The 27,839-nt window shown below is 39.3% G+C and overlaps 1 protein-coding gene and 1 pseudogene across 27 annotated transcripts in view; one reads left to right on the forward strand and one right to left on the reverse strand.

Annotated features, from left to right (window-relative positions):
• KMT2C (lysine methyltransferase 2C) overlaps positions 1–27,839 on the forward strand; it is a 293,121-nt gene that overhangs the window by 226,233 nt on the left and 39,049 nt on the right. For 21 of the 27 annotated variants that reach the window (XR_016394238.1, XR_016394240.1, XR_016394239.1 and 18 more), the window contains 12 exons: positions 1,422–1,602; positions 5,339–5,443; positions 6,935–7,114; positions 7,254–7,286; positions 7,385–7,501; positions 12,797–12,929; positions 13,164–13,378; positions 15,026–15,099; positions 16,246–16,428; positions 17,159–19,066; positions 19,514–19,806; positions 25,823–27,645. Coding sequence is in view for 24 of the 27 variants with exons in the window: in XM_089917170.1 (XP_089773296.1) it covers positions 1,422–1,602; positions 5,339–5,443; positions 6,935–7,114; positions 7,254–7,286; positions 7,385–7,501; positions 12,797–12,929; positions 13,164–13,378; positions 15,026–15,099; positions 16,246–16,428; positions 17,159–19,066; positions 19,514–19,806; positions 25,823–27,645 (5,245 nt within the window). In the remaining 3 variants the exon portion in view is untranslated. The remainder of the gene's footprint in view (positions 1–1,421; positions 1,603–5,338; positions 5,444–6,934; positions 7,115–7,253; positions 7,287–7,384; positions 7,502–12,796; positions 12,930–13,163; positions 13,379–15,025; positions 15,100–16,245; positions 16,429–17,158; positions 19,067–19,513; positions 19,807–25,822; positions 27,646–27,839) is intronic. The other 6 variants (XM_089917163.1, XM_089917168.1, XM_089917177.1 and 3 more) reach the window with 2 other exon arrangements.
• Positions 8,219–9,191, reverse strand: LOC111176605 (small ribosomal subunit protein eS27-like pseudogene; annotated as a pseudogene).

Consider the following 27,839-nt stretch of genomic DNA (forward strand, 5'->3'; position numbering starts at 1 on the left):
ATAAATGATCTATAAAGTTCTAAGATGCTTTCCTAATGATAAAAGCATTGCCAGTATAAGAAACAAATCATCTCCTGCCCAGTGCTCTATATTTGTGGGTTTTCAAATTTCTTTTTCATAGTGAAACAACTTCTTCATTTAAAAAAAGTGAAAATTTCAAATCAAATATTCATCACCTCTACCAGACTTCACATACCTCCTCCCCTGTCCCTTTTCAAAAGTTAACAGCTTGGTGTTTATCCTTTCAGAACTTTTAAAGTAATTTATTTTTGTATAGTCTTGGTTTGTATTTTATGTTTTGCTGGACATATCACTCAACTTGCTTTCTTTTAATACTGTATTTTAGAGCTTCTTTTTTTTGACTGCATAATTCTACATCCTTTTTAAAAATTGATGTATTTTATAGTATGGATATCTATAATTTATTTAGTCATATGCTTTTTGACAGACATTGAGTCTGTTTTCTCTTTTTGGTATTACTAAAAAATGCTGCAGTGAACTTTTTTTGTGTATGTGTCTTTGGCAAAAGTGTATTAAATGTTGGTAGTTACTGCAAAGTTGCCCTCCACCAAGAATCCCCTTTCCAGGCAGACCACATTATAGACAATAGAGTTTTGGGGTTGAAGTAAGTGAAGGGGGTCCCCAGTGCTTCCTTTTGTTCTCTTTATTGATGCTTGAGAAGTTTGGGGGAGATCTAGAGCTGTAAGGAGCCCAGCTTGTAAGAGTGGTCTCTACAGTAGAGCAAGTATATTGAAATGGAGAAAAGTTAATATGAGTAAATGGATAAAAAGCCATAGCCTTTAATAGCCATACATTTTGTACACATAGTTTGTTTAAAATGACTATAAAAACCCTCTTTCAGATTTATAGCATGTGAAGTCTTTAATATGGTTGTATGCATTAGTATGAGAATACTAAATCTATCTGAAGTATATAAATATTAAAGCTGTAGATCAAACCCTTGTGCTATCCTCTGTAGATAATCTATAAATATTAATAATATTCATGAAGTTTTAGTTTTTCTTATAATATGAATTAAGGTGCCATACTGTTATAAATTTATCCATTTTTAAATTTAATTGTAATCTAATCTGGGAGTATCGAATTATTATCCTGCAGTTGGTAGAAACATATTTGACAGAATTGTGTGGTTTTATTTGCATAATTTTATTTGATTCTTGTAAAAAAAAAAAACCCCAAAAACCTTATTTTTAAAATTCCGGTCAATTCTTTATATAAAAGAATTGACAGGCTATCTCTATAATTATTTATATATTTCTATATTCAATTTTTATATTGTTAAATACTAAGCTTTTCTGTTATTTCTGCCTTCTTATCAAAATGATGACAGAGCTATCTGTTCTCATTTTAGAATTTTATAACTAAGTCAGTTGTTCTCATATGTGCTTATCTTTATCTAGGAAGCTTTCTTTGGAAAAGATCTTCTAGATACAACTAGACAAAACAGACTAAGTTTAGATAATCTATCAGAAGATACAGCTCAGCTTTCTTACAAAACAAACGTGAACACAAATTTCTTGGATCCTTCCTTAGATCCACTACTTAGTTCATCCTCAACTCCAGCAAAACCTGGAACTCACGGTATGTGGAATCAGTGACAAACTTTTCTTTATCGCATTACATTCATCTTCCTTTTAATCAAACCTTTGAAATGCTTTAGTTTGGCCTCATATGCATTTTAAAAATTCACTTTATTGAAGTACCAGGTCTATAAGATTTATCAAATAAGTTTATCTGTGTAACAACCACTAAATCAACTCCTGTGAGTGGCGAAGGAAAATGTTTGGTTTACAGTTTGCTGAGGGTAATGTAAGGGAGTGTAATTAGGCCATAGTTGGTGAGTTATAAATATAATAGTCTTCAGCTTAGGTAGATTTTTGTTAATTACATAGCCCCAAGAAATTCAGAAGAGGAAAAGAGTGCTGTAGCTGGGAACTGGCTGTTCCACTGTGATAATAAAGTGAAATATATTTCAGATCAGTTTCTCACTACTGACAGTTTGGGCCAGATAAACCTTTGTTGGAGGAGGGAGGCTGTCCTGATATTTAGCAGCATCTCTGTCCTCATGATGTCATAATGATCAAAAATGTCTCCAGATATTGCCAAATGTCCCTGCAAAACTGTCCCCTGTTGAGACCCACTGCCCTAGCTATAGTGAATATGGGGACTACCTAGAATCAGAGAAGGGTATGAGAGCTTAATGTTTATTAATATTAACGTCAGCAAGGCTCTCAGAGTTTAACTAGTTAGGTATCACAGAGTTTTTCCTCCACTTCTGTATTTTTATCTCGCTTTCAATTAGAAATTTAATGTTCTTCTTACAGGCTTCCTTTTGCCATTGAATTACATTTATCACTCCTTTAATTTTATAAACTCAATTTGGAAAACAATTTTAAGGCAGCAGCCTTCCACTGAAAGATGACTTTTGATATATTAAGTAGTTACAGCTTCATTAACTTACCACTATCCTGGATGGAAATACAGGCTTTTATTTTTTATTTTAACTTCTTGAAATAATTAGAAGCAATCTTATCCCCCTGTTATTTGAATGCACCCAGCATGGGAGTAAAGGCCATGCTCTTTGTTTAATGTTAGCAGATCATTTTACTTTAGTTCTGTTGTTTTGAGTACTTACCTGCTCTGATCCGTGTTAATATGTTGTTAAAATAATGCATAGTGAAAGACTTGTCAGCCCTTCAAAGGGTGTCTTACTCTGAAAGATTATGTTATAAAAAGTCTTGACTAGCCATTTAAAGACTTACATAGAAGGAAATTGCCCTTGAGTTTTTATAAGGAAAAGAACTGAGGTTGGAAGGAGACATATTGTGAATGGAAAGACATTGCTGTACACTATTTTTATTCCTGTTTCCTTTATTTGAAGTTGTTTTTTCCACAGAACTCCTGAAGAGAGAATAGTTTAATGATAAAGCCAAAATGTAGAGGACTAGAGTAATACACATTTCAAAACCTAGGTTAAATATAATGTTCTGTGCAGTCACACCACTCTCTTGCCACTATGATGGGAATTCAAAAGTAGTGGCTTCCTTTTTTAAAATACTTTATTCAATGTAGTCCATTGCGTCAGTTTTAATAATTTGTTGATAAGATACAAAATTTCTTCAGGTAGAGGAGAACTTTTAAAACATGGTCTTTTAAAAAACGCTGGTTGTAATTTGTTTAGTAGAATCCCATTGGTTTAAAACAAACAAGCCCGCAAACCTTAACCCTGGAACAATTATCCCCCAATTTTTTTTTTCTTTCAAGTGTACTGTTGTCTAGAGAATACATTATTGAAATAATTTTATTTCTTAAAAATTTTACAAATATTTGGGCATACAGAATTTACTTTAGCTCAATTTGAAAAATTATATTTTTATGTATGTCTGAATTCTGTTTGAGAAGTATACGTTTAATGGGACAAGACTATTTTCATAGAAATATTTGATCTAGAATCTGGAGTATTTTATGTCCTCCCCTCCTCTCCTTTTTTTTTTTAAATTTTTAATTGAAGTATAGTTGATTTACAATGCTGTGCCAATGTCTGCCTTACAGCAGAGTTACTCAGCTATACACATATATATTTTTTAAATATTCTTTTCCATTATGGGTTATCATAGGATATTGAATATAGTTCTCTGTGCTATACAGTAGGACCTTGTTGTTTATCAATTCTAAATATAAATCCTTTTTTTTCTTAAGTAAAAATATAGTCCAAATGGATAAAAATATTCAGATATCCCTTAACTTAAATGACTAATAAAGTTTCTAAAGGTAGCCTAAATATTTTCCTGCTTGATTAGGTCAGAAACCCTGGTAGTTCTCCTTGACTCTTCATTATCTCACATTCCATATCTGATACCTCCACAAGTTTGCCTCTGCCTTCAAATGATATCCCAAAGCCAGCCACTCCTAACCTCACCCTCGCACCACAGTCGTGTGGGCTGGTACCGCCTCTCACTTAGACCCGGCCAAGGCCTGCTGACTGATCCATCTCCCCTCTTGCCAACATGCCTTACCCCCTCCTCCACCCCCGTCGGTTCTGTGCCTGGCAACCAGCGTTTCCCTGTAAGATATCAGTCACACCCTCCTCTGGCAACCTTCCAGCAACTTCCCATTATACAGTTGACCCCTGAACAACAGGGGTTTGAACTGCGAGGGTCCACTTATATGAGGATTTTTTCCACTGATACGTACAGGAGTCCTACCATCTCTGGCTGCCTGAATCTGCAGAGGTGGAAATGAGGATATAGGGAGGGCCGACCACAAGTCATATTCGGATTTTTGACTGTGTGGAGGGTCGGTGCCCCTCACCCCCATGTTGTTCAAGGGTCAGCTGTACTTTATACTTCAGAATAAAGCTCAGTCTTCGCCTTGACTTGTAAAACCATCCATAATCTTGCTTAACTGCCTTTTCAATCTCTTACCACTCTTTCCCTTTATTACCGTAAGCACTGGCCCCTTGTCTTGACAAAACTCTTCCTGCTCTGGTCTTTGCATGTGCTTTTCCCTTTGCCTGAGGTACTCTCTCCATCTTAGGGCATATGCTCCCGTAGCTTGTTTATTAGATTTGTGCTTGGTAACCACCTTTAAAAGGCCTTCCCTGACCACTTTATCTAATATCTAACGGTATTTCCACATCTTATTCTGAATCCTTCTTTCCTTATTGCTTATCTTTATAGCACTTACACTGCTGTCATTTATTTACTGTCAGACTCCCTCTGCGAAAGTAAGCTCTGGAGGCCATGCATTTTGTTTTAGTCACTTCTGTATTCCCAGTGGCTGGACCAGTGCCTGTTAACATAATCCATAGACATAATTCTGTGGGTCCTCAAACACTTTCTTGAATAAATAAGTGAATTAATCAGCGTTAAGGGTAAAGCTGGAAGTAGGCATTTAACTAGATGGTATCTGGTTTATACTTTACAAGGAACTTCTAAACAGTAGGTTTGCCTTTAATATTTTATTTATCTTCTGGAGTGTTTTCCAGATGTCATTTTTAGTGATGCCACTTTCTAAATTTTTTGCTTTGTTTCACTTTTATTGCCTATGGGTTTTATTTTAAATTTTATTTTATTGTTAATATACAGTAGTCACAACAACAAAAGTCTTAATTTTTAGTGTTTTGTTATTGAAAATGTTGGCGTGCCTTTTCTATGAAAAATTCCTTACTTTAGAAGTAATAATCTTTTTATGATTCTAGTACTTACCTCAGTATCTGCTGTGTTCTAGATATTTAGTAAATGGTTGAACGCGTGAGTTTTAGAATTTAATGTCTAGGAAAATACTGACACTTTACAAACATACTTACTGCGCTTAGGCACTGCTGATGACCCCTTAGCCGATATTTCCGAAGTCTTAAACACAGATGATGACATTCTTGGAATAATTTCAGAAGACCTTGCAAAATCAGTTGATCATTCAGGTATATATGAGTACTGTTTGCCCAGTGTCTATTTTATGATGTGAGTGAGAGGTATGTGTGTGAAACGAGCTTAGTCTTTTCTCTGAAACTGAAAAAAAATTTTCTTTCTCTTCCTTCCTTCCTTCCTCCCTCCCCTCCCCTCCCCTCCCCTCCCCTCCCCTCCCCTCCCCTCCCCTCCCCTCCCCTCCCCTCCCCTCCCCTCCCCTCCCCTCCCCTCCCCTCCCCTCCCCTCCCCTCCCCTCCCCTCCCCTTGTCAAAGAACTCATCATTTTATTTGATCTGCCTTGGCTTTCCTGCTTTAAGAGGGGAAATAGCAAGTTAGTTAATTTCTGTTTCCTGTCTAATTGCATCAGATTTAAGGCCTGTTGCCTTAGAGTCCTGCTGTACCTGTTTCTTCTTTTGTTTGCACCGTCCCCCAGCTCCCGTGGTAATCATCCATTTTATTTGGTTTGGGTCTTGTAGGTCTTGATTTATGCACTTTCCAGGTTGAGAGCTCATCTTGTCCATTTGGTAAGAAACTGAGCAATGGATGACGGCTGACTAGAAGTAGTCTTTTTTTTTTTTAAATAGTGATTTCAGCTGAAACAACCTGTAGGTGCATGTGTATTTGTTATAGTGCTAATTTGTCACTAATCCAACTTTGCTTTTCCCTTTGTGCGTGCAGCTAAAGCATGGTACAACTGTACTGTGTTTTGGATGACTTTCTCTGTAGTGTTCTTTTTTTTTTAAATGAATGGTTTTATTCATGTTAGTATGTAATTTATAATATTACCCAAATATTATAGAGTTAGTTCCTATACGAGCAGATAAGTTCCAGATAAGAGCAGATGAAATCTTACCTTTTGATAGCAGTAATATTGAGGAGGAAGCATGATAAAGTAGATAAACCAGTTTGAAATGTGACTATTGCTTAAAAACCAATTTATATGAGATAAAGCATATAATAAACATAATCTGTATATTGTTCTTGACTACAGAATATTTCAGAAATATGATCTGTAGTTGAAATTATTCACAAAAGGATAATTTTTACAAGGCATTAAAAATTTTAGAGCTTGTCATTAATTTGTGTGAAACTTGTTTCACAAACTGCATATGATAAGTTGAACCATACATTTGAAACACTGTCTTCTGAGTTTAAGCAGTTAATTGTATATTAAACATTGTATATTGATTCTTCTTAGAGAGTCCTGTCTTAATAATATGCTGCTTACTTTTTTGTGGAAATTAGCACTTTAGAACCAGATGTGTTCTTTGGTTTCTCAGGGAATGGGTTTGCATTGATTAAACCATAACTTTAAGCAGCACCCAAGTTTATAGATACATTGTGCCTGATTTTTACTGATTGACTCTCCAGATTGATTCAGAATTACGGGCTTCTCATCGCTCTGTGTTCATCATACGGTTGTGCTTTAATGCAGGGAAACAGTGTAGTGCGTTCTGTGTGAGTGTCCAGAGTTCACTTTTTAATACGCATACCTTGCTCCTCAGCTGGAATAGACCTTGGTGCCGGCGTTGATGATCCTTCCTCTTTGCCTCAGCCAAGTGTCAATCAGAGTTCACGACCGTTGAGTGAAGAGCAGCTCGATGGCATCCTCAGCCCTGAACTAGACAAAATGGTCACAGATGGTAAAATATTTGCCCTACATCTAGGCTTTCTAAAAGACATGAGTAAATATGATTTTCAAAGATTTCTGCATGCTTATTTACAATTTAACTTCTCTTCTGATAATTTTATGTCAAATGCTGTTTTGTATCAGTATATTGAAATGATGGTTGTTAATATTTCCACCTCTTTATTTTATCCTAGGAGCAATTCTTGGGAAGTTATATAAAATACCAGGTATTTGTGTTTTGATTTTTAGTTTATAAGAATGGAATTCCCTGTGCTTTGGCTCTGTAGCCCTTTAATCATACTGTCATTGGAACTGTGTCTCCTAGAGCTTGGAGGAAAGGATGTGGAGGACTTGTTTACCGCCGTGCTCAGTCCTGCAGCCACGCAGCCAGCTTCCGTACCACAGCCTCCGGCACCTCCGCTGCTGCCCGCGCACGCTCAGGGTATGTCGCCTCTCGAAAAGTGTCGTAAGTATGGCTCTGCGGTGTGTGTCCCTCAGGAGCCACGCACACAGACTGATGGCAGAAAGCCCTCTTTTGTGCCGATGGAAGAGTACCCAATCTCTGAGTTTCCCTCAGTTACACACCTACCTCCCTGACATCCTCTGGAAATCGGCGATTCTCTTCATGGCCAGAATTCTTCTGCTCACTTGATCTGCGGTGCCACTATTAACAGTGCCTGCCTTCTTCCCGTCCCCCAGTCCTAGTCCCAGCTCACTTTTTCTCAGTCCTTCCTGCAAAGATGTTTGGAGAACTGCTCCCCCCTCACCTGGCTGCCTTAACTCATCTGTGTGGTCTCAGTGTCACTGTCGTTCCCTCAGTGGTGGCAGATCACCACCTCCGCACTCCCCGTGCTTTCCATTGGCGGCATGTGGTACAGGCATAAACGACTGTGGGTAATTATGGTTTTCCCTTTAGATTGTGAGCTCCTTGAAGGCTTGGGCCACATCTGTCTTCACCACTGTTTACCTTGCCACAGAGTACGTCCTTAGTACATACTTTCAGAGTACCACTGTCGACTATGAAATTCCTAATTCTGTGGAAATTTGCGTATTTTGTTTAATCCACTTTCTTCTGCCTATTTGTAACTACTTGCAGAACAAGTTTAAGGCTTTCCTTTCTCCCTCTGCCTGGACAGCTAAAGTCTGATAGGCTAGAATTAAAATTTGTGGGAGTAGGTAGGTAAGGTGGTAGTGCTGCCGGTCTGGGAATCTCCTATAGAAGGGAGATGGTGGTGTGTGTATTCTTGATGATTTGAATAATGGGTCAGTTCTCTATATCCTGTTGTCACTGCTTCATGATTATATACTGAATTGAATAATTTGTAATGATACTTTTATAAGCTCATACACCGTTTTTGTGTAAGTGCTGAAATGTACAAATAATTTAATGTTATCTTTACTACCAATTTTGTGTATACATGAAAAATTCTATAATGCACATAATTGAAATGTTTTAGTTTCTTCCAGTTTAGCCTCTAAACATAAATTTACCTTGATTTTTGCTAGACTAAACATGTGATTTACATTTGGATAAAACAGACATCATAAGTGCTTCTTGCCTTAATTGTTCCCATATGCTGTCTTAATGATTAAGAACTCTTCAATATTTCTCTTCTCAACATATAAAAAAAACTATCTCCATGTTTTCTGAAACTAAAAGTATGTATTTCAGAAATCAAATCATTTAAAGATGTATTCCTTTATAAAAGGTTTTATGATCATTGTTTAAATCATTTCACTGTGCAGTCTCATTTTTAATAAGGTTTTGAAGGTTGGGGGCAGTTGATTTATTTTGTTTTACCCAAAATGTGTTTATTGGGATGGTTTCCCGTTCATCTTGATTCCGGCGGCTTTTAGCGCTGCTTCCGTCTGGAGGAGCATCCTTCTGTAAGCCTTGCTTTTCCTCCTGTAGGCTGGCAGAGGGCAGTAGAGCAGCCAACACACAAAACTACTGTCTGTGCATGGCTAAAGACGGTGGTGATTTTATAGCATCCTGGGCATTTCACATCCATGAAATAGGAATTGGGGCTCTGCACCAGGCGCTTCTTCTTGTGTTTCCTCTTCTCTTCTGGAGAGGGATGAAGGAGATCCTTTGCGAGAGGAATGTTCTCGTGGGGAGGTCATCACCGTCGGAAAGGTGGGGTTGATCTTTTTTTCTGCGTAGGAGTCGCTAAGATTTCAGCATTCATGTTTGAAAGAATAATAATTTAAGGATAAAGCATGATCAGGTCACATGCAGGGAGACCACACAGATATTCAAGAATGGCAGCTCTAACATTTTCCAGGGCAAAGGAAGAGAGGTAAGTGGTCAGTGTTTAAGAAGGCAGAACAAAAAGTACGCATGGGACTGAATTGTGTCTACACAGCTAGGCATTGGCAGTTGGCCTTTTTTTCTCCAGGTTTCTGAGAGGCACTGGAGACCTCACACCAGTGAATGACCTGATGAGTTACACATTTTGGCAGAGTAGCTCTGATGTCAGTATTGGAAATGGATTTGACACAAGAAGAGTTGTACTAATGAGTTTATTGCAGTTGGGACTGAGTTAGAATTTGGGCTCCATTTAAATATATCTGCAGTGCTAATTGAAAGGAGGAAATGGATTTGAGAGACAGTGATGTTAGAATAAGTAGGATAGTGCTACCAAATGGATGTAAGATGTAAGAAAAAAGGAAATAAATTGAACTAGACTATATATAAGCCAGGCTTGCCTAGAGGATAACCAGTCATGCTGTAAACTGGAAACATGGAACAAAGAAGCGTGCACGCACGCGTGTGTGCATGTGTGTGTGTTGTAGGGGAACAAAGAAGCACGCGTGTGTGTGTGTGTGTGTGTGTTGTAGGGGAACAAAGAAGCACGCGTGTGTGTGTGTGTGTGTGTGTGTTGTAGGGGGAACAAAGAAGCGCGCGCGTGTGTGTGTGTCTGTGTTGTAGGGGGAGGGTAGTGGAGATGTAATGGATTTAGTTGTAGGCCATTTTTAGTTAGAAATGGGACATACACATTGTTCTGACTTACAGGCAGTTGCAGTTGTTCAAGGCTATAGATGAAAATTTAGGAATTGTCTGTTTAGTGGTTGGAAGGGTGAGGTTTCTTAAGAATATACTGCCAGTAGAGGACAGAATCTTGAAGAACTCTTTAATTAAATAATGAGTTACATGCTTAAGTCAACTGATTTATATTAGGTATGCAGTTATACACTCCTTTCCCCTTTTGAAGCATTAGGTGGAAGTGAAAAAAGCTGAGAGATGGAGACACTGAGTGAGAGGTATAGGATCTTCGCAGTGGCGGTCATTAGGCTGTAGGGTCCGCTGGGATGAAAGGCATTGTTTCTCTGGATGGTGAGGTTGCTGTGATCTTCAGTGGAACAACTTAGTAGGAGCGATGAGGAGGGCAGAGTGTGATGTGTTGACACTTTTACAGAAGGTCAGAAAGCGGAGAAGGGAAATTTCAAGAAGATTGAGACAGTAACTTGAAATCACTTTAGGTGAAAGTTCCATGAAGTGACTTTGCAATTCTTACCATGGTTTATGCCTTGAAAAAGATACTAGTGTGACCAGGTATGGTAGACTTGAGAGAATGGGAAAAAGACCACCTCCTAGTTAAAATAATAACAAAGGGAAAATGCTTTGCATCTATTTATGTGTACTTAAGTTATTCAATTTCTCTGGGTCTTTTTGCATAAATGGAGCTACACGTAATAACCCATTTCATGGCCTGGTTGTGAGGACCAAAGAGTTAATTAACACATGTAAAGATTTTGGAACAGTGCCAGGCCTATACTAAATTGCTAATGAGTAATAGCTATTGTTACTATGTAAGGTTTCAGTATAGTCGTATTGCAGGTACAGTAGTCAGTGCTGATAGCTCCAGGATAGATCACATTCTCGCTACCAGGAAGGGAGCTTTTCTTTATCCTAACTACATGGAAGGCATTTAATATTTTTCAATAAAATGTCATATTCCTTAGTGGAACCTACTTTTCTCTAAAGTTAAAAAATAGAAGTAGCATTCTACTTGGAATAAGTGCAGAAATCTTGCTTCTTAATCCGATCCTTGGAGTGAACTTAAGTGTCCTGAGACACTTGTTGTGGAGTCCAGATCCAGTGGGCCCAGCTCTGCCGTTCTGCAGGAGAAGCCCTAACCTGGAAGTCAGATGGTTCCAGGACCACCGTCCTTGAGACAAAGCCTGAAAAGCTGCAGGCAGTCAGCCCCAGTGTCCTCAGACGAGCTTGAGGGTCGTAACGGAGGGTCTGGTTTGGCTGAAAGGACATTATGTAGTGTAGAACATTACGTGGGCAGGACACTTCTCTTCGTTATTTTTTCTAATAGCTTGGCAAGTGATCGGGTTAGGAGTTCTGTGTCACTATACCAGGTGTGCCCAGTATTAACCAACTTTGTAACTGATTTTCATTTGTATAATTAACTGGTGATGTGGATGTGGATCTCCTAGTGTTGTTCTGAGTGTTACGACGTAAGTAGAGGCCGTGTATTTATTATGTCTTTAAATTGGAAGGGTTTTCTCCCCACCTTCCAGTTTTATTGAGATATAGTTGACATACAGCACTGCATAGTTTAGGGTGTACAGCATAGTGATTTGACATACGCCGTGAAATGATTACCACTGTAAGTTTATGGAAGGGGTTTTTGAACATACACCAAAAAAAGGTGGGTTTTTTGTTTGTTTGTTTGTTTGCTGGAAAACTGGTTGAGGACAGTTGGCTTATTTCCAAATAGTTTAGGAAAATAGGTGATCGCAATAGGGGTTGGAGTTATATGCTTGTGGAGAGTTTGGAGAAACACAAGGTGGTCTTATTATGGTTTGCCTAATGTCTAATTAGAAAGAAGATGTGAAGGTACTGGAATGAAAATTAAAATACATTTGGGGGCTGAAACTGCAAGTAATGAAAATTAGGTCAAAAACAGAAATTATTTATTTTTACAGTAGTCATCCCGTTTATAATGGTAGATGAAATATTGCTTGTTGTTCCAAACTACTTTAGAGAAAGTGTCAATTTGAGAGTAATAGGTGTTTTTTTCATATAAGGGACATCTGTTTGTAAATTTTGAGTGAAGAAGAATGTTTGATACAACTCACTAGCATTTGTTGAGATTGATTCTTTTTTTATTTTTTTTTATTTTTTTATTTTTTTGCGGTACGTGGGCCTCTCACTGCTGTGGCCTCTCCCGTTGCGGAGCACAGGCTCCGGACGCACAGGCTCGGCGACCATGGCTTACGGGCCCAGCCGCTCCGCGGCATGTGAGATCTTCCCGGATCGGGGCACGAACCCGCGTCCCCTACATCGGCAGGCGGACTCCCAACCACTGCGCCACCAGAGAAGCCCTGATTCTTTTTTTAGAGCTCATATGTACTGCATACTTACTGCATAGCAGGCACTGTGCTGAAAACTGCACATACAGTGTGCCAGTTACATTGTAGATTACCTTCATTTTATAGAAACAGTGATTGATTCTGCTTATAACAAGTAGCAGAATTAAGATTCAAGCTCAGGGCTGTCAGACTCCAAAACACATGCTACTTCCATTATACCATAATGAAGTAAACAGAATTATAGAGTCCATATTTCAAAATTTTATAACCTAGTCACTCTTTAGGCGATATTTTACAGTATAATATTGGGGGGAAAATCCTACTTTTAAGTAGTGTTACGAATTTTTATTTAAAAATATTTCAATTATTTTTTAATAATATGCAAAAATTGCTGCTTTCTTCTTTTAAGATGTTTTTTCACGGATGCCACTCGTGAATGGCCTTATCGGACCCAGTCCTCATCTCGCACATAATTCTTTGCCTCCTGGAAGTGGACTGGGAACCTTCCCTGCTGTAGCACAGCCCCCCTACACTGATGCCAGGTATTTAAAAGCCTCCACTTTCTACGGAAGCGTAAATCTTTTTTGTGATGTGAATGGTTGTTGGTCTGCGTGATGGTGCACAGTGTCAGTGTGTTGCACTCATTGTGATCTTTGTGAAAAATCATCATACATTTTAGCTATTTTGTAATAATAGGTTTAATGAAATTGTACTTGACCATAGTACTTAGAAAGTTATTTTATGTTTATGAAGTAAAGTTGTTTATTATTTGCCAGGGATAAAAATCCAGCATTTAATCCAATGGCAAGTGACCCTAACGGCTCTTGGACATCATCAGCTCCCACTATGGAAGGAGAAAATGATACAATGTCGAATGCCCAGAGAAGTACACTCAAGTGGGAGAAAGAGGAGGCCCTGGGGGAAATGGCAACAGTAGCACCAGTTCTCTACACAAATATTAATTTCCCCAACCTAAAGGAAGAATTCCCAGGTAAGTCATGGATACACCACTGCTTTACATGTGACCAGCTTTCCCACACGTCACAGGCTTTTTTGGTTCTTGTCTCACTAAAGCAGAGAGCCTGTGTATCACCATTAATTTTTATCTAGTGTGACTCTGCACAATGTGAAGATTCCCTAGATATCTAGAAACATCTTGCATTTTCTTAGTCCTAAGCCCTGTACCGATTTGCATATTTCCCAGAAGTTAATTTCAATTAATGAAGTGATTCCAGCTCCTAGCAGTCTTTTTAAATACATGGAAGTCAGTGTTGTGTTATGTGTAATTGTACAAGAAAATTCCTAGAATAAAAAGCTTATCATTTAATCAGAAGTATTAAATTAGGCTAAATCAGACTCCATTCTAAGTATTGTTCACATTGAAACTGACTCAGGATTATTTCCCCTTCTTCCCAACTGTCTAGCCCATTTGAAAAAAGCAGATGGTACAGTGGTACCATTTTTGAAATTCTCATTAGCAAGAGGATGAAACATTTGGATTAATGTCACTTACAGAATATTTGTAAGCAAATGCTCATTTAGTATCTTGAGTTCATGTTGCAAGACAAACTAGAATTTGAAAAGGTCACTTAAGCTTTGTCTTGCAATAGTTTCCCAGCTGTCATATAGCTCTTTTAAATTACTAGAGGAGTACTTAAAGGTGGATTTTTTGTGGATGACCCCTGTCTTTTTAGGTTTGGCCTTTTTGGTTTGGCCACCTTGTAGTACTTTATTTATTATTCATAGAAGTAAATGCTACCTTATCTAACAAGAAAAGTCAGTGGTTTAATGCAGGGCTGTCTGTTAAAGCAGTATACACATTCTTCAAGGGTTTTTTTTGTTTGTTTGTTTTTTTTAACCGCACTTTTATTTGCTACTTAGAGATGAGTATATCTGGTTCTATTAAGTCACTTAGTGTCAGTGTAAAAATTGTCCTTAGATTGGAGCTGTAGGTTTCCTTTTTTTTAAAGTAATTTTCTTTAATAGATGTACTGTGTGATTCTAGAACCTCATGAAATACCATGTTAAGGCTGTTGGTCTGCAGCTGATTTCCATTTTCAGTGGCTGTTTCGAAGCTTTCTGTTTATAAATATGGACAAAAGCATTTCTACATTTATTGCTAACTGTTGATCTCACCCACATTTCATTTTGTGTACTGTCCTGACACTGAGTTTCATAGAAGTGGCTTGAAATCATTGCTTTTCCCTATCTTTGTTGTGCACAAGTGCTGATGAGATGCTTATTTTTAATAATGATTACTTCCTTTTGGTCAACTTGATAGAATTCTCTTGAGTACAGATGTTTTCCAAAACTTTTAGCTTTGGTCCTGGTAGCATCTTACATGGTTGAGGGAATTTATTATGTTTGGCTTAACTTTATCTTGGCTGCTTAGAACTTTGATTTAAAAACTTCCCAACTCCACAGGTGAGATTGTTAATGAGGCAGCACTCCATTCAGAAATATGTTTGGTCTGCTGTGTGCCAGGAACTTTATAGTATACAAAGAACTAAATACAGGACTATCATTTATGAAAATATGGGCAGAATAAGTTTAACTGTTAGCAGTTTATCAACCTTTTGATTAAGATGCATCATTACCGTGGTTCTGTGAATGTGTCTACTGTGTTCTTTTGTTGCAGACTGGACTACTAGAGTGAAGCAAATTGCCAAGCTGTGGAGAAAAGCAAGCTCACAGGAAAGAGCACCATACGTGGTATTTAAAAAAACTCACATGTATCATGCCTTCAGACACAATACGTGAATCTTATTATTATCGTCTTAGGTTCATAAAAAGATTTCCCATTCCAAAAAACATATGTTAAATACTTGTACAACTAATAAACAGCTTTGCTTTATAGTGTTTTCCTAACTCATGATGTCTTAATATAGAGGGTGACATTTTCATAAGCTGGTTAATAGAACCAGTATGTTGAAGATTGAAATCACTCATCCTAGGAGCGTGTTTAACTCATTTCACTTTTAAATTGTTTTATCTCTTCGAAAGAGTACTACATTTTGCAGCCACATTAATGTGCCTCAGTTTCTTCCACAATAAGCTCTTTTTGTATTAGGTTTAGTAGAGAATTTTGAAAGAGGTATACCTGGACACCTTTAAGGAGCTTTTGAAACATGGACTTGGCCAGGAATTATTAGGGTATTTTATAAGATTCACAGTTCAGATAGTGACTTATTTTCTCCCAAAGAGCCAAATTAAGATTGTCAACTGGATCCAAATCCTTGCTTTCATTTGAAAGCATATAATATCTGCATTACCGTTTTGAAAAATACATGCACTTATTTTCTACTTTGATCTTCAGCAGGCATACTGTCAGTGATAATGACTGCTTGGATCAAGCAGAAAATTTTGGTGGGGGGATGTGTTGATGATGCTTTGCTTTGTTTTACCTTGACTGGCAGAGGTAATGGCAGGATATTTTTAATCTTTCTCAATGATTTTTCTTTTTTTAACGTTAAGCTTCAGGTTCCAGATTTTAGATTTGGAGCATTGATTTGGTATTTTCCTTTTCTCTAAATTGAGAGAGATATTAATCGTTCCATTTTTGAAGAGTCTGTTACAAAAATTAGGATTGAAAATATTAGATTACACCTAGGTTCTCTAGACTGGTTCAAATAGAGAGATGGAAATATGTCTTCAGTTGAAACATGCCTTATAAAAGGGAAAAGTGGGGTAGTGTCGAGATCTTTTCACACAAGAGGCTGTAAGTTCTCAAGATTAATATTTCAACTGTTTTCAACTATTTAACCCAACTTTTTCTTGCTTTTGTATGATAAAATTTGCCATAGTTTTATTTAATTTTAACACATACTGGGAGATAATTTTCTTCTCCTTTTTTCAAAGCAAAAAGCCAGAGATAACAGAGCTGCTTTACGCATTAATAAAGTACAGATGTCAAATGATTCCATGAAAAGGCAGCAACAGCAAGATAGCATCGATCCCAGCTCTCGTATTGATTCAGATCTTTTTAAAGATCCACTAAAGCAAAGAGAATCGGAACATGAACAGGAATGGAAATTCAGACAGGTGTGTGTTTCTGTTTCTTTAAGAATTGGCTTTTTAGGACTTCCCTAGTGGTGCAGTGGTTAAGAATCCGCCTGCCAATGCAGGGGACATGGGTTCGAGCCCTGGCCCAGGAAGATTCCACATACCATGGAGCAACTAAGCCCATGTGCCACAACTACTGAGACTGCGCTCTAGAGCCCGCGAGCCACAGCTACTGAGCCCACCTGCTTAGAGCCCGTGCTCCACAACAAGAGAAGCCACCGCGATGAGAAGCCCGCGCACCGCAATGAAGAGTAGCCCCCGCTCGCCGCAACCAGAGAAAGCCCGCCCAGCAACGAAGACCCAACACGGCCAAAAATAAAAAGATAAATTAATTAATTTTAAAAAAAGAATTTGCTTTTTAAAATTGAATTTTTGCTTTTTGAGAAAAGAGCTGTTTATGATATCGTTTCAGCTATAGTTCTTACTACAATATAAAAATTTGATTTAAAATAGACTTTCCTTTCTCAGTAAAATATATTTAAGTTGATTTGGGGAAGTTTTAGTAAATATTATAAACGATATGCTGCCGTAGACATTCGGTATACTGCGATGAATAATCGTCTCTCCTCTTGAGGAATTTACAATAGGGGAGCAATCTGGAAACTGACGACATCAAACGAATAAACTTTCTGTTGCTGTTCCCCCCTGCCCCGGGACAGCTATATTCTTCCTTAGCCGTATGATTGTTTTTTCTTTCCTATTCCAACAGCAAATGCGGCAGAAAAGTAAGCAGCAGGCTAAGATTGAAGCCACCCAGAAGCTGGAGCAGGTGAAGAACGAGCAGCAACAGCAGCAGCAGCAGCAGCAGCAGCAGCAACAGCAGCAGCAGCAGCTGGGCCCTCAGCCTCTTCTGGGGCAGTCTGTCTCGGACACGCCGAGTGGCGGGATCCAGAGCCCCCTGACCCCGCAGCCTGGCAACGGAAGTACGTCTCCTGCACAGCCCTTCCATAAAGACCTGTTGGCAAAGCAGCTGCCCGGCACCCCCACTTCCGCGCCATCAGATGACGTGTTTGTAAAACCGCAAGCTCCACCCCCTCCTCCGGCGCCGTCCCGGATCTCCATCCCGGAGAGTCTGTCACAGGCTCAGGCTTCTCAGCCGCCTTCCCCACAGATGTTTTCCCCTGGATCTTCTAACTCCCGGCCGCCATCTCCAGCGGATCCTTATGCGAAAATGGTTGGTACCCCAAGACCACCTCCTGGGAGCCATGGTTTTTCCAGAAGAAATTCTGCACTGGTGGAAAACTGTGCACCTTTACTGTCCGTATCTAGGCCCACTCAGATGAGCGAGACAACAGCAAGTAGACCATCCCCAGTCAGAGATTTATGTTCTTCCTCCACAGCAAGTAGTGACCCCTATGCAAAGCCTCCAGACACACCTAGGCCTGTGATGACAGATCCATTTCCCAAACCCTTAGGCCTACCCCGGTCTCCTGTAGTTTCGGAACAAACTGCAAAAGGTCCTCTAGCGTCTGGAACCAATGACCACTTTACTAAACCATCTCCTAGGGCAGATGCGTTTCAAAGACAACGGATACCTGATCCATATGCTCGACCCTTGTTGACACCTGCACCTCTTGATAGTGGTCCCGGACCTTTTAAAGCTCCAATGCAGCCGCCCCCATCCTCCCAGGACCCTTATGGATCAGTGTCACAGGCACCGAGGCGATTGTCTGTTGACCCTTATGAAAGGCCTGCTTTGACACCACGACCTGTAGATAACTTTTCTCATAACCAGTCAAGTGATCCATATAGCCAGCCTCCCGTCACCCCACATCCAGCGATGAATGAATCTTTTGCTCATCCTTCAAGGGCTTTTCCCCAGCCTGGAACCATATCAAGGCCAACATCTCAGGACCCATATTCCCAACCTCCAGGAACTCCACGTCCTATTGTAGATTCCTATTCCCAGCCCCCAGGAACATCTCGCTCCAATCCAGACCCCTATTCTCAACCTCCTGGAACTCCCCGGCCCACCACCATCGGTCCGTATAGTCAGCAGCCACCAGCCCCAAGGCCGTCTGCACAAGCAGACTTATTTGTTACATCTGCAGCTAATCAGAGACGTTCTGACCCACGTGCTCACCCTCCTGGAACACCGAGACCTGGGATTTCTGTTCCTTACTCTCAACCACCAGCAATACCGAGGCCAAGGATTTCAGAGGGTTTTACTAGGTCCTCAATGACAAGACCAGTCCTCATGCCAAATCAGGATCCTTTCCTGCAGGCAGCACAAAATCGAGGAGCAGCCTTACCTGGCCCTTTGGTAAGGCCACCTGATGCGTGTTCCCAAACACCCAGGCCACCTGGACCTGGTCTTTCAGACACTTTTAGCCGTGTCTCCCCATCTGCCCCTCGTGACCCCTATGATCAGACTCCCATGACTCCGAGATCTCAGTCTGACTCTTTCGGAACAAGTCAGGTTGCCCATGATGTCGCTGATCAGCCACGGCCTAGATCAGAGGGGAGCTTCAGTGCACCTTCCAACTCACCCATGAATTCTCAAGGCCAGCAGTTCTCTGGTGTGTCCCAGCTTCCCGGACCTGTACCGACCTCAGGAGTCACCGATACACAGAGCACTGTAAACATGTCTCAAGCAGATACAGAGAAATTGAGACAGGTAAACAGGTTGAATGTTCTCAGATGTTTTAAATGTATTATTTGAGAATGCTATTCATTTTATCAAATTGAGTAATTTATGTACAGCTGTTAAAGTCAATCTTTTCTGTAGAATTGGTCATACTGCGAAGAAGAAAAATGAAATTGATAAAATCAACACTGATGAATTGGGCTTATTTTATCTAATTTCAGTTTTCATGAGTTGGTAGGGGAATTCTTAAATATGAAAGGTTCAGTTTTGTGATAGTTGTATGGCAAGGAAAAGGACCCAAATCATCACTTTATTTTTTATAACCGATTGAATACTTAAGTGTAGCTAGTGTCTTACCAAACTTTGAAATATTACGGTATTTTAAACATTACCATAGTCAAGTATCCGAAACGTTGAGACTTAAAAAGCTATTACTTTTTTAAAAGTCCCGGTCATTTTTTGTTTCTTTCTGTTCAGCGACAGAAGTTACGTGAAATCATCCTCCAGCAGCAACAGCAGAAGAAGCTGGCAGGTCGACAGGAGAAAGGGTCACAGGCCCCAGGAGCAGTGCCTCATCCGGGGCCCCTGCAGCACTGGCAGCCGGAGAGTGCCAGCCAGGCTTTTACTAGGCCTCCCCCGCCCTATCCTGGGAGCATCGGGTCCTCCATTGGCCCTCCTCTAGGACCTAGATATGCTGCTTTCCCAAAAGACCCGCGTGCACCCTGTACTCCTGATGTTACTGGTATGGGGATGAGACCTCATGGATTTAGGTAATGTGTTTAGTTTCATGACAGATTTAAATAGCTAATAGAAGGGAATATGCACGACTGAAATTATTTTGTTTGGGACCATTTTTTAATTGTAGTATAGTTAATTTACAATGTTGTGTTAGTTTCACGTCTACAGCAAACGGATTCAGTGTCATATATATATGTGTGTGTATATATATATATGTGTATATATACGTATGTATATATATTCTTTGAAATTATTCTTAATCAAGGAGTTTATGCTGTTTTTTACTTTTTGATCCCTTTGAGATATGATCAACATTATTTTTCACTAATGAGAGGTCGTGGGTTTTTCTTTAAACCCCTCAGTACTCAACAGAGTGTAAAAGCACTCCCTTTGTTATTAAATATTGACTGTACTAGCCTTACGTCACAGCCACAGCGATGTAGTTTATCCTGCCAGTCAAACCTTTAAAATGTAACTGCCATATTCCTTCAAAGCCTCCTGTGATATGATGAGTGAGACTTATTCTCTCCTTAGATTTTTAATTTTAATTTACATGGTAAATATTTGTGGAAATTTCGAAATTGAAAGGATGTTTTCCTGTAGGAATTTTTTGTGATGAGTGGTTTCCATCTTTGAAGTGGCTAGTAGACCAATCAAAGCCAAATGTAGGCCTGAGTTATAATAAGGTATTATATTATAACATAATAATATTTCCTTAACATATGCTTTTCATTTTATAAGGTATAGTTTTTAGTCTAATACCTACCTCCAGGTTAAAGGCTTACCCTTGTTTTCCTTTTCTCTTTCTCCTTTTGCCTGTTGCTATTTTTTTTTGTTTTGTTTTGTTTTTTTTTTTTTGGAAAAAATTACTTTACAATTTTATTATTGTAAGCAAATTAAATTCCAAAGGAAATACTTTTAGAAACAAAAAGGTTGGAATTTTGGAGTCAGTCTTCAGATTTTTTGTGGTAATCCTGGTAGGATTTTTAAAGATTGTCAGACACACCCAGTCTGCTATCTTTTTTTTCTTTCTTTGTTTCTGCTTTATAACAAAGTGAATCAGTTATACATATACATATGTTCCCATATCTCTTCCCTCTTGCGTCTCCCTCCCTCCCACCCTCCCTATGCCACCCCTCCAGGCGGTCACAGAGCACCGAACTGATCTCCCTGTGCTATGCGGCTGCTTCCCACTAGCTATCTACCTTACGTTTGATAGTGCATATATGTCCATGCCACTCTCTCGCTTTGTCACAGCTTACCCTTCCCCCTCCCCATATCCTCAAGTCCATTCTCTAGTAGGTCTGTGTCTTTATTCCTGTCTTACCCCTGGGTTCTTCATGACATTTCTTTTTTCTTAAATTCCATACATATGTGTTAGCATATGGTATTTGTCTTTCTCTTTCTGACTTACTTCACTCTGTATGACAGACTCTAGGTCTATCCACCTCATTACAGATAGATCAATTTCATTTTTTTATGGCTGAGTAATGTTCCATTGTATATATGTGCCACATCTTCTTTATCCATTCATCCGATGGTGGACACTTAGCTTGCTTCCATGTCCTGGCTACTGTAAATAGAGCTGCAATGAACATTTGGTACACGACTTTTTTTGAATTATGGTTTTCTCAGGGTATATGCCCAGTAGTGGGATTAACTGGGTCATATGGTAGTTCTATTTTTAGTTTTTTAAGGAACCTCCATACTGTTCTCCATAGTGGCTGTACCAATTCACATTCCCACCAGCAGTGCAGGAATGTTCCCTTTTCTCCACACCCTCTCCAGCATTTATTGTTTCTAGATTTTTTGATGATGGCCATTCTGACTGGTGTGAGATGATATCTCATTGTAGTTTTGATTTGCATTTCCCTAATGATTAATGATGTTGAACATCCTTTCATGTGTGTGTTGGCAGTCTGTATATCTTCTTTGGAGAAATGTCTATTTAGGTGTTCTGCCCATTTATGGATTGGGTTGTTTGTATTTTTGTTATTGAGCTGCATGAGCTGCTTATAAATTTTGGAGATTAATCCTTTGTCAGTTGCTTCTTTTGCAAATATTTTCCCCCATTCTGAGGGTTGTCTTTTGGTCTTGTTTATGGTTTCCTTTGCTGTGCAAAAAAAAAAAAAGTTTCATTAGGTCTCATTTGTTTATTTTTGTTTTTATTTCCATTTCTCTAGGAGGAGGGTCAAAAAGGATCTTGCTGTGATTTATGTCATAGAGTGTTCTGCCTATGTTTTCCTCTAAGAGTTTGATAGTTTCTGGCCTTACATTTAGGTCTTTAATCCATTTTGAGCTTATTTTTGTGTATGGTGTTAGGGAGTGATCTAATCTCATACTTTTACATGTACCAGTCCAGTTTTCCCAGCACCACTTATTGAAGAGGCTGTCCTTTCTCCACTGTACATTCCTCCCTCCTTTATCAAAGATAAGGTGACCATATGTGCGTGGGTTCATCCCTGTGCTTTCTATCCTGTTCCATTGATCTATCTTTCTGTTTTTGTGCCAGTACCATACTGTCTTGATTACTGTAGCTTTGTAGTATAGTGTAAAGTCAGGGAGCCTGATTCCTCCAGCTCCGTGTTTCGTTCTCAAGATTGCTTTGGCTATTCGGGGTCTTTTGTGTTTCCATACAAATTGTGAAATTTTTTGTTCTAGTTCTGTGAAAAATGCCAGTGGTAGTTTGATAGGGATTGCATTGAATCTGTAGATTGCTTTGGGTAGTAGAGTCATTTTCACAATGTTGATTCTTCCAATCCAAGAACATGGTATATCTCACCATCTATTTGTATCATCTTTAATTTCTTTCATCAGTGTCTTATAATTTTATGCATACAGGTCTTTTGTCTCCTTATGTAGGTTTATTCCTAGATACTTTATTCTTTTTGTTGCAATGGTAAATGGGAGTGTTTTCTTGATTTCACTTTCAGATTTTTCATCATTAGTGTATAGGAATGCAAGAGATTTCTGTGCATTAATTTTGTATCCTGCAACTTTACCAGATTCATTGATTAGCTCTAGTAGTTTTCTGGTAGCATCTTTAGGATCCTCTGTGTATAGTATCATGTCATCTGCAAACAGTGACAGCTTTACTACTTCTTTTCCGATTTGGATTCCTTTTATTTCCTTTTCTTCTCTGATTGCTGTAGCTAAAACTTCCAAAACTATGTTGAATAAGAGTGGTGGGAGTGGACAACCTTGTCTTGTTCCTGATCTTAGTGGAAATGCTTTCAGTTTTTCACCATTGAGGACGATGTTGGCTGTGGGTTTGTCATATATGGCCTTTATTATGTTGAGGAAAGTTCCCTCTATGCCTATTTTCTGGAGGGTTTTTATCATAAATGGGTGTTGAATTTTGTCGAAAGCTTTCTCTGCATCTATTGAGGTGATCATATGGTTTTTCTTCTTCAGTTTGTTAATATGGTGTATCACGTTGATTAGCGTATATGGAAGAATCCTTGCATTCCTGGGATAAACCCCACTTGATCATGGTGTATGATCCTTTTAATGTGCTGGTGGATTCTGTTTGCTAGTATTTTGTTGAGGATTTTTGCATCTATGTTCATCAGTGATATTGGCCTGTAGTTTTCTTCCTTTGTGACATCTTTGTCTGATTTTGGTATCAAGGTGATGATGGCCTCGTAGAATGAGTTTGGGAGTGTTCCTCCCTCTGCTGTATTTTGGAAGAGTTTGGGAAGGATAGGTGTTAGCTCTTCTCTAAATGTTTGATAGAATTTGCCTGTGAAGCCATCTGGTCCTGGGCTTTTGTTTGTTGGAAGATTTTTAATCAGAGTTTCAATTTCAGTGCTTGTGATTGGTCTCATATTTTCTATTTCTTCCTGATTCAGTCTTGGCAGGTTGTGCATTTCTAAGAATTTGTCCATTTCTTCCAGGTTGTCCATTTTATTGGCATAGAGTTGCTTGTAGTAATCTCTCATGATCTTTTGTATTTCTGCAGTGTCAGTTGTTACTTCTCCTTTTTCATTTCTAATTCTATTGATTTGAGTCTTCTCCCTTTTTTTCTTGATGAGTCTGGCTAATGGTTTATCAATTTTGTTCATCTTCTCAAAGAATCAGCTTTTAGTTTTATTGATCTTTGCTATATTTCCTTCATTTCTTTTTCATTTATTTCTGAGCTGATCTTTATGATTTCTTTCCTTCTGCTAACTTTGGGGTTTTTTTGTTCTTCCTTCTCTAATTGCTTTAGGTGCAAGTTTAGGTTGTTTATTCGAGATGTTTCCTGTTTCTTAAGGTGGGCTTGTATTGCTATAAACTTCCCTCTTAGAACTGTTTTTGCTGCATCCCGTAGGTTTTGTTTTGGGTCGTCGTGTCTCCATTGTCATTTGTTTCTAGGTATTTTTTAATTTCCTCTTTGATTTCTTCAGTGATCACTTCATTATTAAGCAGTGTATTGTTCAGCCTCCATGTGTTTGTATTGTTTGCAGATCTTTTCCTGAATTGACACCTAGTCTCATAGCGTTGTGGTCGGAAAAGATACTTGATACAATTTCAGTTTTCTTAAATTTACTAAGACTTGATCTGTGACCCAAGATATGATCTATCCTGGAGAATGTTCCATGAGCACTTGAGAAGAAAGTGTATTCTGTTGTTTTTGGATGGAGTGTCCTATAAATATCAATTAAGTCCCTCTTGTTTAATGTATCATTTAAAGCTTGTGTTTCCTTATTTATTTTCATTTTGGATGATCTGTCCATTGGTGAAAGTGGGGTGTTAAAGTCCCCTACTGTGAATGTGTTACTGTCGATTTCCCCTTTTATGGCTGTTAGTATTTGCCTAATGTATTGAGGTGCTCCTATGTTGGGTGCATAAATATTTACAATTGTTATATCTTCTTCTTGGATCGATCCCTTGATCATTATGTAGTGTCCTTCTTTGTCTCTTCTAATAGTCTTTATTTTAAAGTCTATTTTGTCTGATATGAGAATTGCTACTCCAGCTTTCTTTTGGCTTCCATTTGCATGGAATATCTTTTTCCATCCCCTTACTTTCAGTCTGTATGTGTCTCTAGGTCTGAAGTGGGTATCTTGTAGACAGCATATATATGGGTCTTGTTTTTGTATCCATTCAGCCAATCTGTGTCTTTTGGTGGGAGCTTTTAGTCCATTTACATTTAAGGTAATTATCGATATGTATGTTCCTATTCCCATTTTCTAAATTGTTTTGTGTTCATTATTGTAGGTCTTTTCCTTCTCTTGTGTTTCTTGCCTAGAGAAGATCCTTGAGCATTTGTTGTAAAGCTGGTTTGGTGGTGCTGAACTCTCTCAGCTTTTGCTTGTCTGTAAAGGTTTTAATTTCTCCATCAAATCTGATTGAGATTCTTGCTGGGTAGAGTAATCTTGCTTGCAGGTTTTTCTCTGTTGCTCTGTTTTGTATTTATTTGTAAATTGCCTTTAGTTTTTTCTAGAATGAGGTACAATATAAATAAAAGTATTTGTATAATTTATTCATTTACTGAATCTTTGCAGATAATGCCTATCATTCTTTGTCTTACTACCCCCGGTCCTCATTCATTTCTAGCAAATAATAAGTTAACCTGTCCAGTCATCATGCCTTTGTCTTCTCATCTGCAGAGGCCTATAAAGTCTCTCTAGTACAATTCATTAGACCTCCTACCTTCATTCAAGCATCCCCCCAAATCAGCTTCCTCCGTATCATAGCCTCCCTAAATACAGAAACAAGAAATGGACTCCTTTGCAACTCCAGTAGTATATGCTGATTTCTAAGCACCTGATTCCATCTGCTTGGTGGCTTTGCTTTATCTTTGTCTACGTTATCTGTTAGATCATATGCCTTTAGAGCTCAGATATGGTATTTATTATAGGGTACTTGGCAAATATTTACTTGCATATAGATACTTTATAAGTAGCTGCTAATGGTGATTATTTTCTTTTTGCTACATCATTGTATTTGGCAACATTAATTTTGTATCTGCGTTTAATCTAAAACTTTTCCTTTTTATCAACCTAACTCAATTCAGAATAATACTTTATATTGACTATATGCTTTTTTAATGTCTTCTTTTAGATTTGGATTTCCAGGAGGTAGTCACGGTACCTTGTCAAGTCAGGAACGCTTCCTTGTACCTCCTCAACAAATACAAGGATCTGGAGTTCCTCCACAGCTGAGAAGATCTATGTCTGTAGATATGCCCAGGCCTTTAAATAACTCACAAACGAATAACCCAGGTGCACTTCCTCCACATTTTTCACCACAGAGCCTGTCAGTTCAGCAGCACAACATACTGGGCCAAGCATTTATTGAATTGAGGCACAGGACCCCTGATGGAAGGCCTCGGATGCCCTTCCCTGCTTCTCCTGGCAACGTTATAGAGGCACCTTCTCATCCAAGACATGGAAACTTCATTCCCCGGCCAGACTTTCCAGGCCCTAGGCACACAGACCCCATGAGACGACCTTCCCAAGGCCTCCCTCATGAGCTGCCTGTGCATCCAAATTTGGAACAAGTGCCACCATCTCAGCAAGAGCAAAGCCACCCTGTCCATTCATCTTCTATGGCCATGAGGTCTCTGAGCCACCCCTTAGGTGGTGAGTTCACAGAGGCCCCTTTGTCAGCATCTACACCAGCTGAAACAACATCTGATAATTTGCAGATAACCACCCAGTCTTCTGGTGGTCTCGAAGAAAAGCTTGATTCTGATGACCCATCTGTCAAAGAACTGGATGTTAAAGACCTCGAGGGGGTTGAAGTCAAAGACTTAGATGATGAAGATCTTGAAAATTTAAATCTCGATACCGAGGATGGCAAGGGAGATGAATTGGATACTTTAGGTAATTTGGAAACTAATGACCCCAACCTGGATGACCTCTTAAGGTCAGGAGAATTTGATATCATTGCATATACAGATCCAGAACTTGACCTGGGAGATAAGAAAAGCATGTTTAACGAGGAACTGGACCTTAATGTTCCAATTGATGATAAGTTAGATAATCAGTGTGTATCTGTTGAACCCCCCAAAAAGGAGCAAGATGACAAAAGTATGGTTCCTTCTGATAAACATTCTCCTTGGAAAAAATCCACTGTCAGCAGCGAGATTAAAACAGAAGTACTGTCTCCAGATTCTAAAGGGGAAACCAAATGTGAAAGTGAGAAAAGTGACGAGGGTAAAGATACTGTTGACGCTCCCTGCCCACAGGCCCCTGCTCATACAGATGGGAATGATGGGGAACAAGCTTCTTTGCAGTCCTGTGATGCAGATCTACTTGAGAAAAGAACTAATCGAGAAACGGCTGGCTCCAGCACAAGCGTTCGTGGGTCCACTCAGCTGCCTGCTGAAGGTGTGATAAACTCTTGCAGCATACCTGGATCAACTCCAGTTCTCTCAAGTTTACTTGCTAATGAAAAATCTGATAATTCAGACGTTAGGCCATTGGGGTCTCCACCACCAACTTTGCCGGCCTCACCGTCCAGTCATGTGTCAAGTTTGCCTCCCCCTCTAATGACACCGCCTGGTCATGCTTTGGATAATACCTTGAATTCTAATGTGACAGTAGTCCCTAGATTAAACCATACTTTCCCTCAGGGTGTGCAGGTGAGTCCAGGATTCATTCAGGGTCAGCCAACAGTGCATCGCAGTTTTGGAACAGGAAAGCCTGTGAATCAGACTGTACCTCTGACAAGTCAGTCTGCTGCCAGTGGCATGTCTGGGCCCCAGCAGCTGATGGTCCCTCAGACGGCGGCCCAGCAGAATAGAGAGAGGCCCCTCCTTCTGGAGGAGCAGCCTCTACTTCTGCAGGACCTTTTGGATCAAGAGAGACAAGAACAGCAACAGCAAAGACAGATGCAAGCCATGATCCGTCAGCGGTCTGAACCATTCTTCCCTAATATCGGTAGGAATTCCTTGGAGTTTCAGAAATAATTACTGTGGACATGGGGCGGGATGTAGTATGCTTACAAGATTTGTGTATTAAATTACATGTGGACTAGAGCATTGAGGGCGGTATTTCTGTTCCTCCTTCAGCTTTGAAATGAACATGATTAAGAGTTTTAGATTCCTCCCAGGTACATCAAGAGATTCAAAACT

The sequence above is a fragment of the Delphinapterus leucas genome, chromosome 9, assembly GCF_059928025.1.
Source record: "Delphinapterus leucas isolate spDelLeu-1000000601 "Yukka" chromosome 9, BTC_Dleu_Yukka2, whole genome shotgun sequence".
Taxonomy (NCBI): Eukaryota; Metazoa; Chordata; class Mammalia; order Artiodactyla; family Monodontidae; genus Delphinapterus; species Delphinapterus leucas.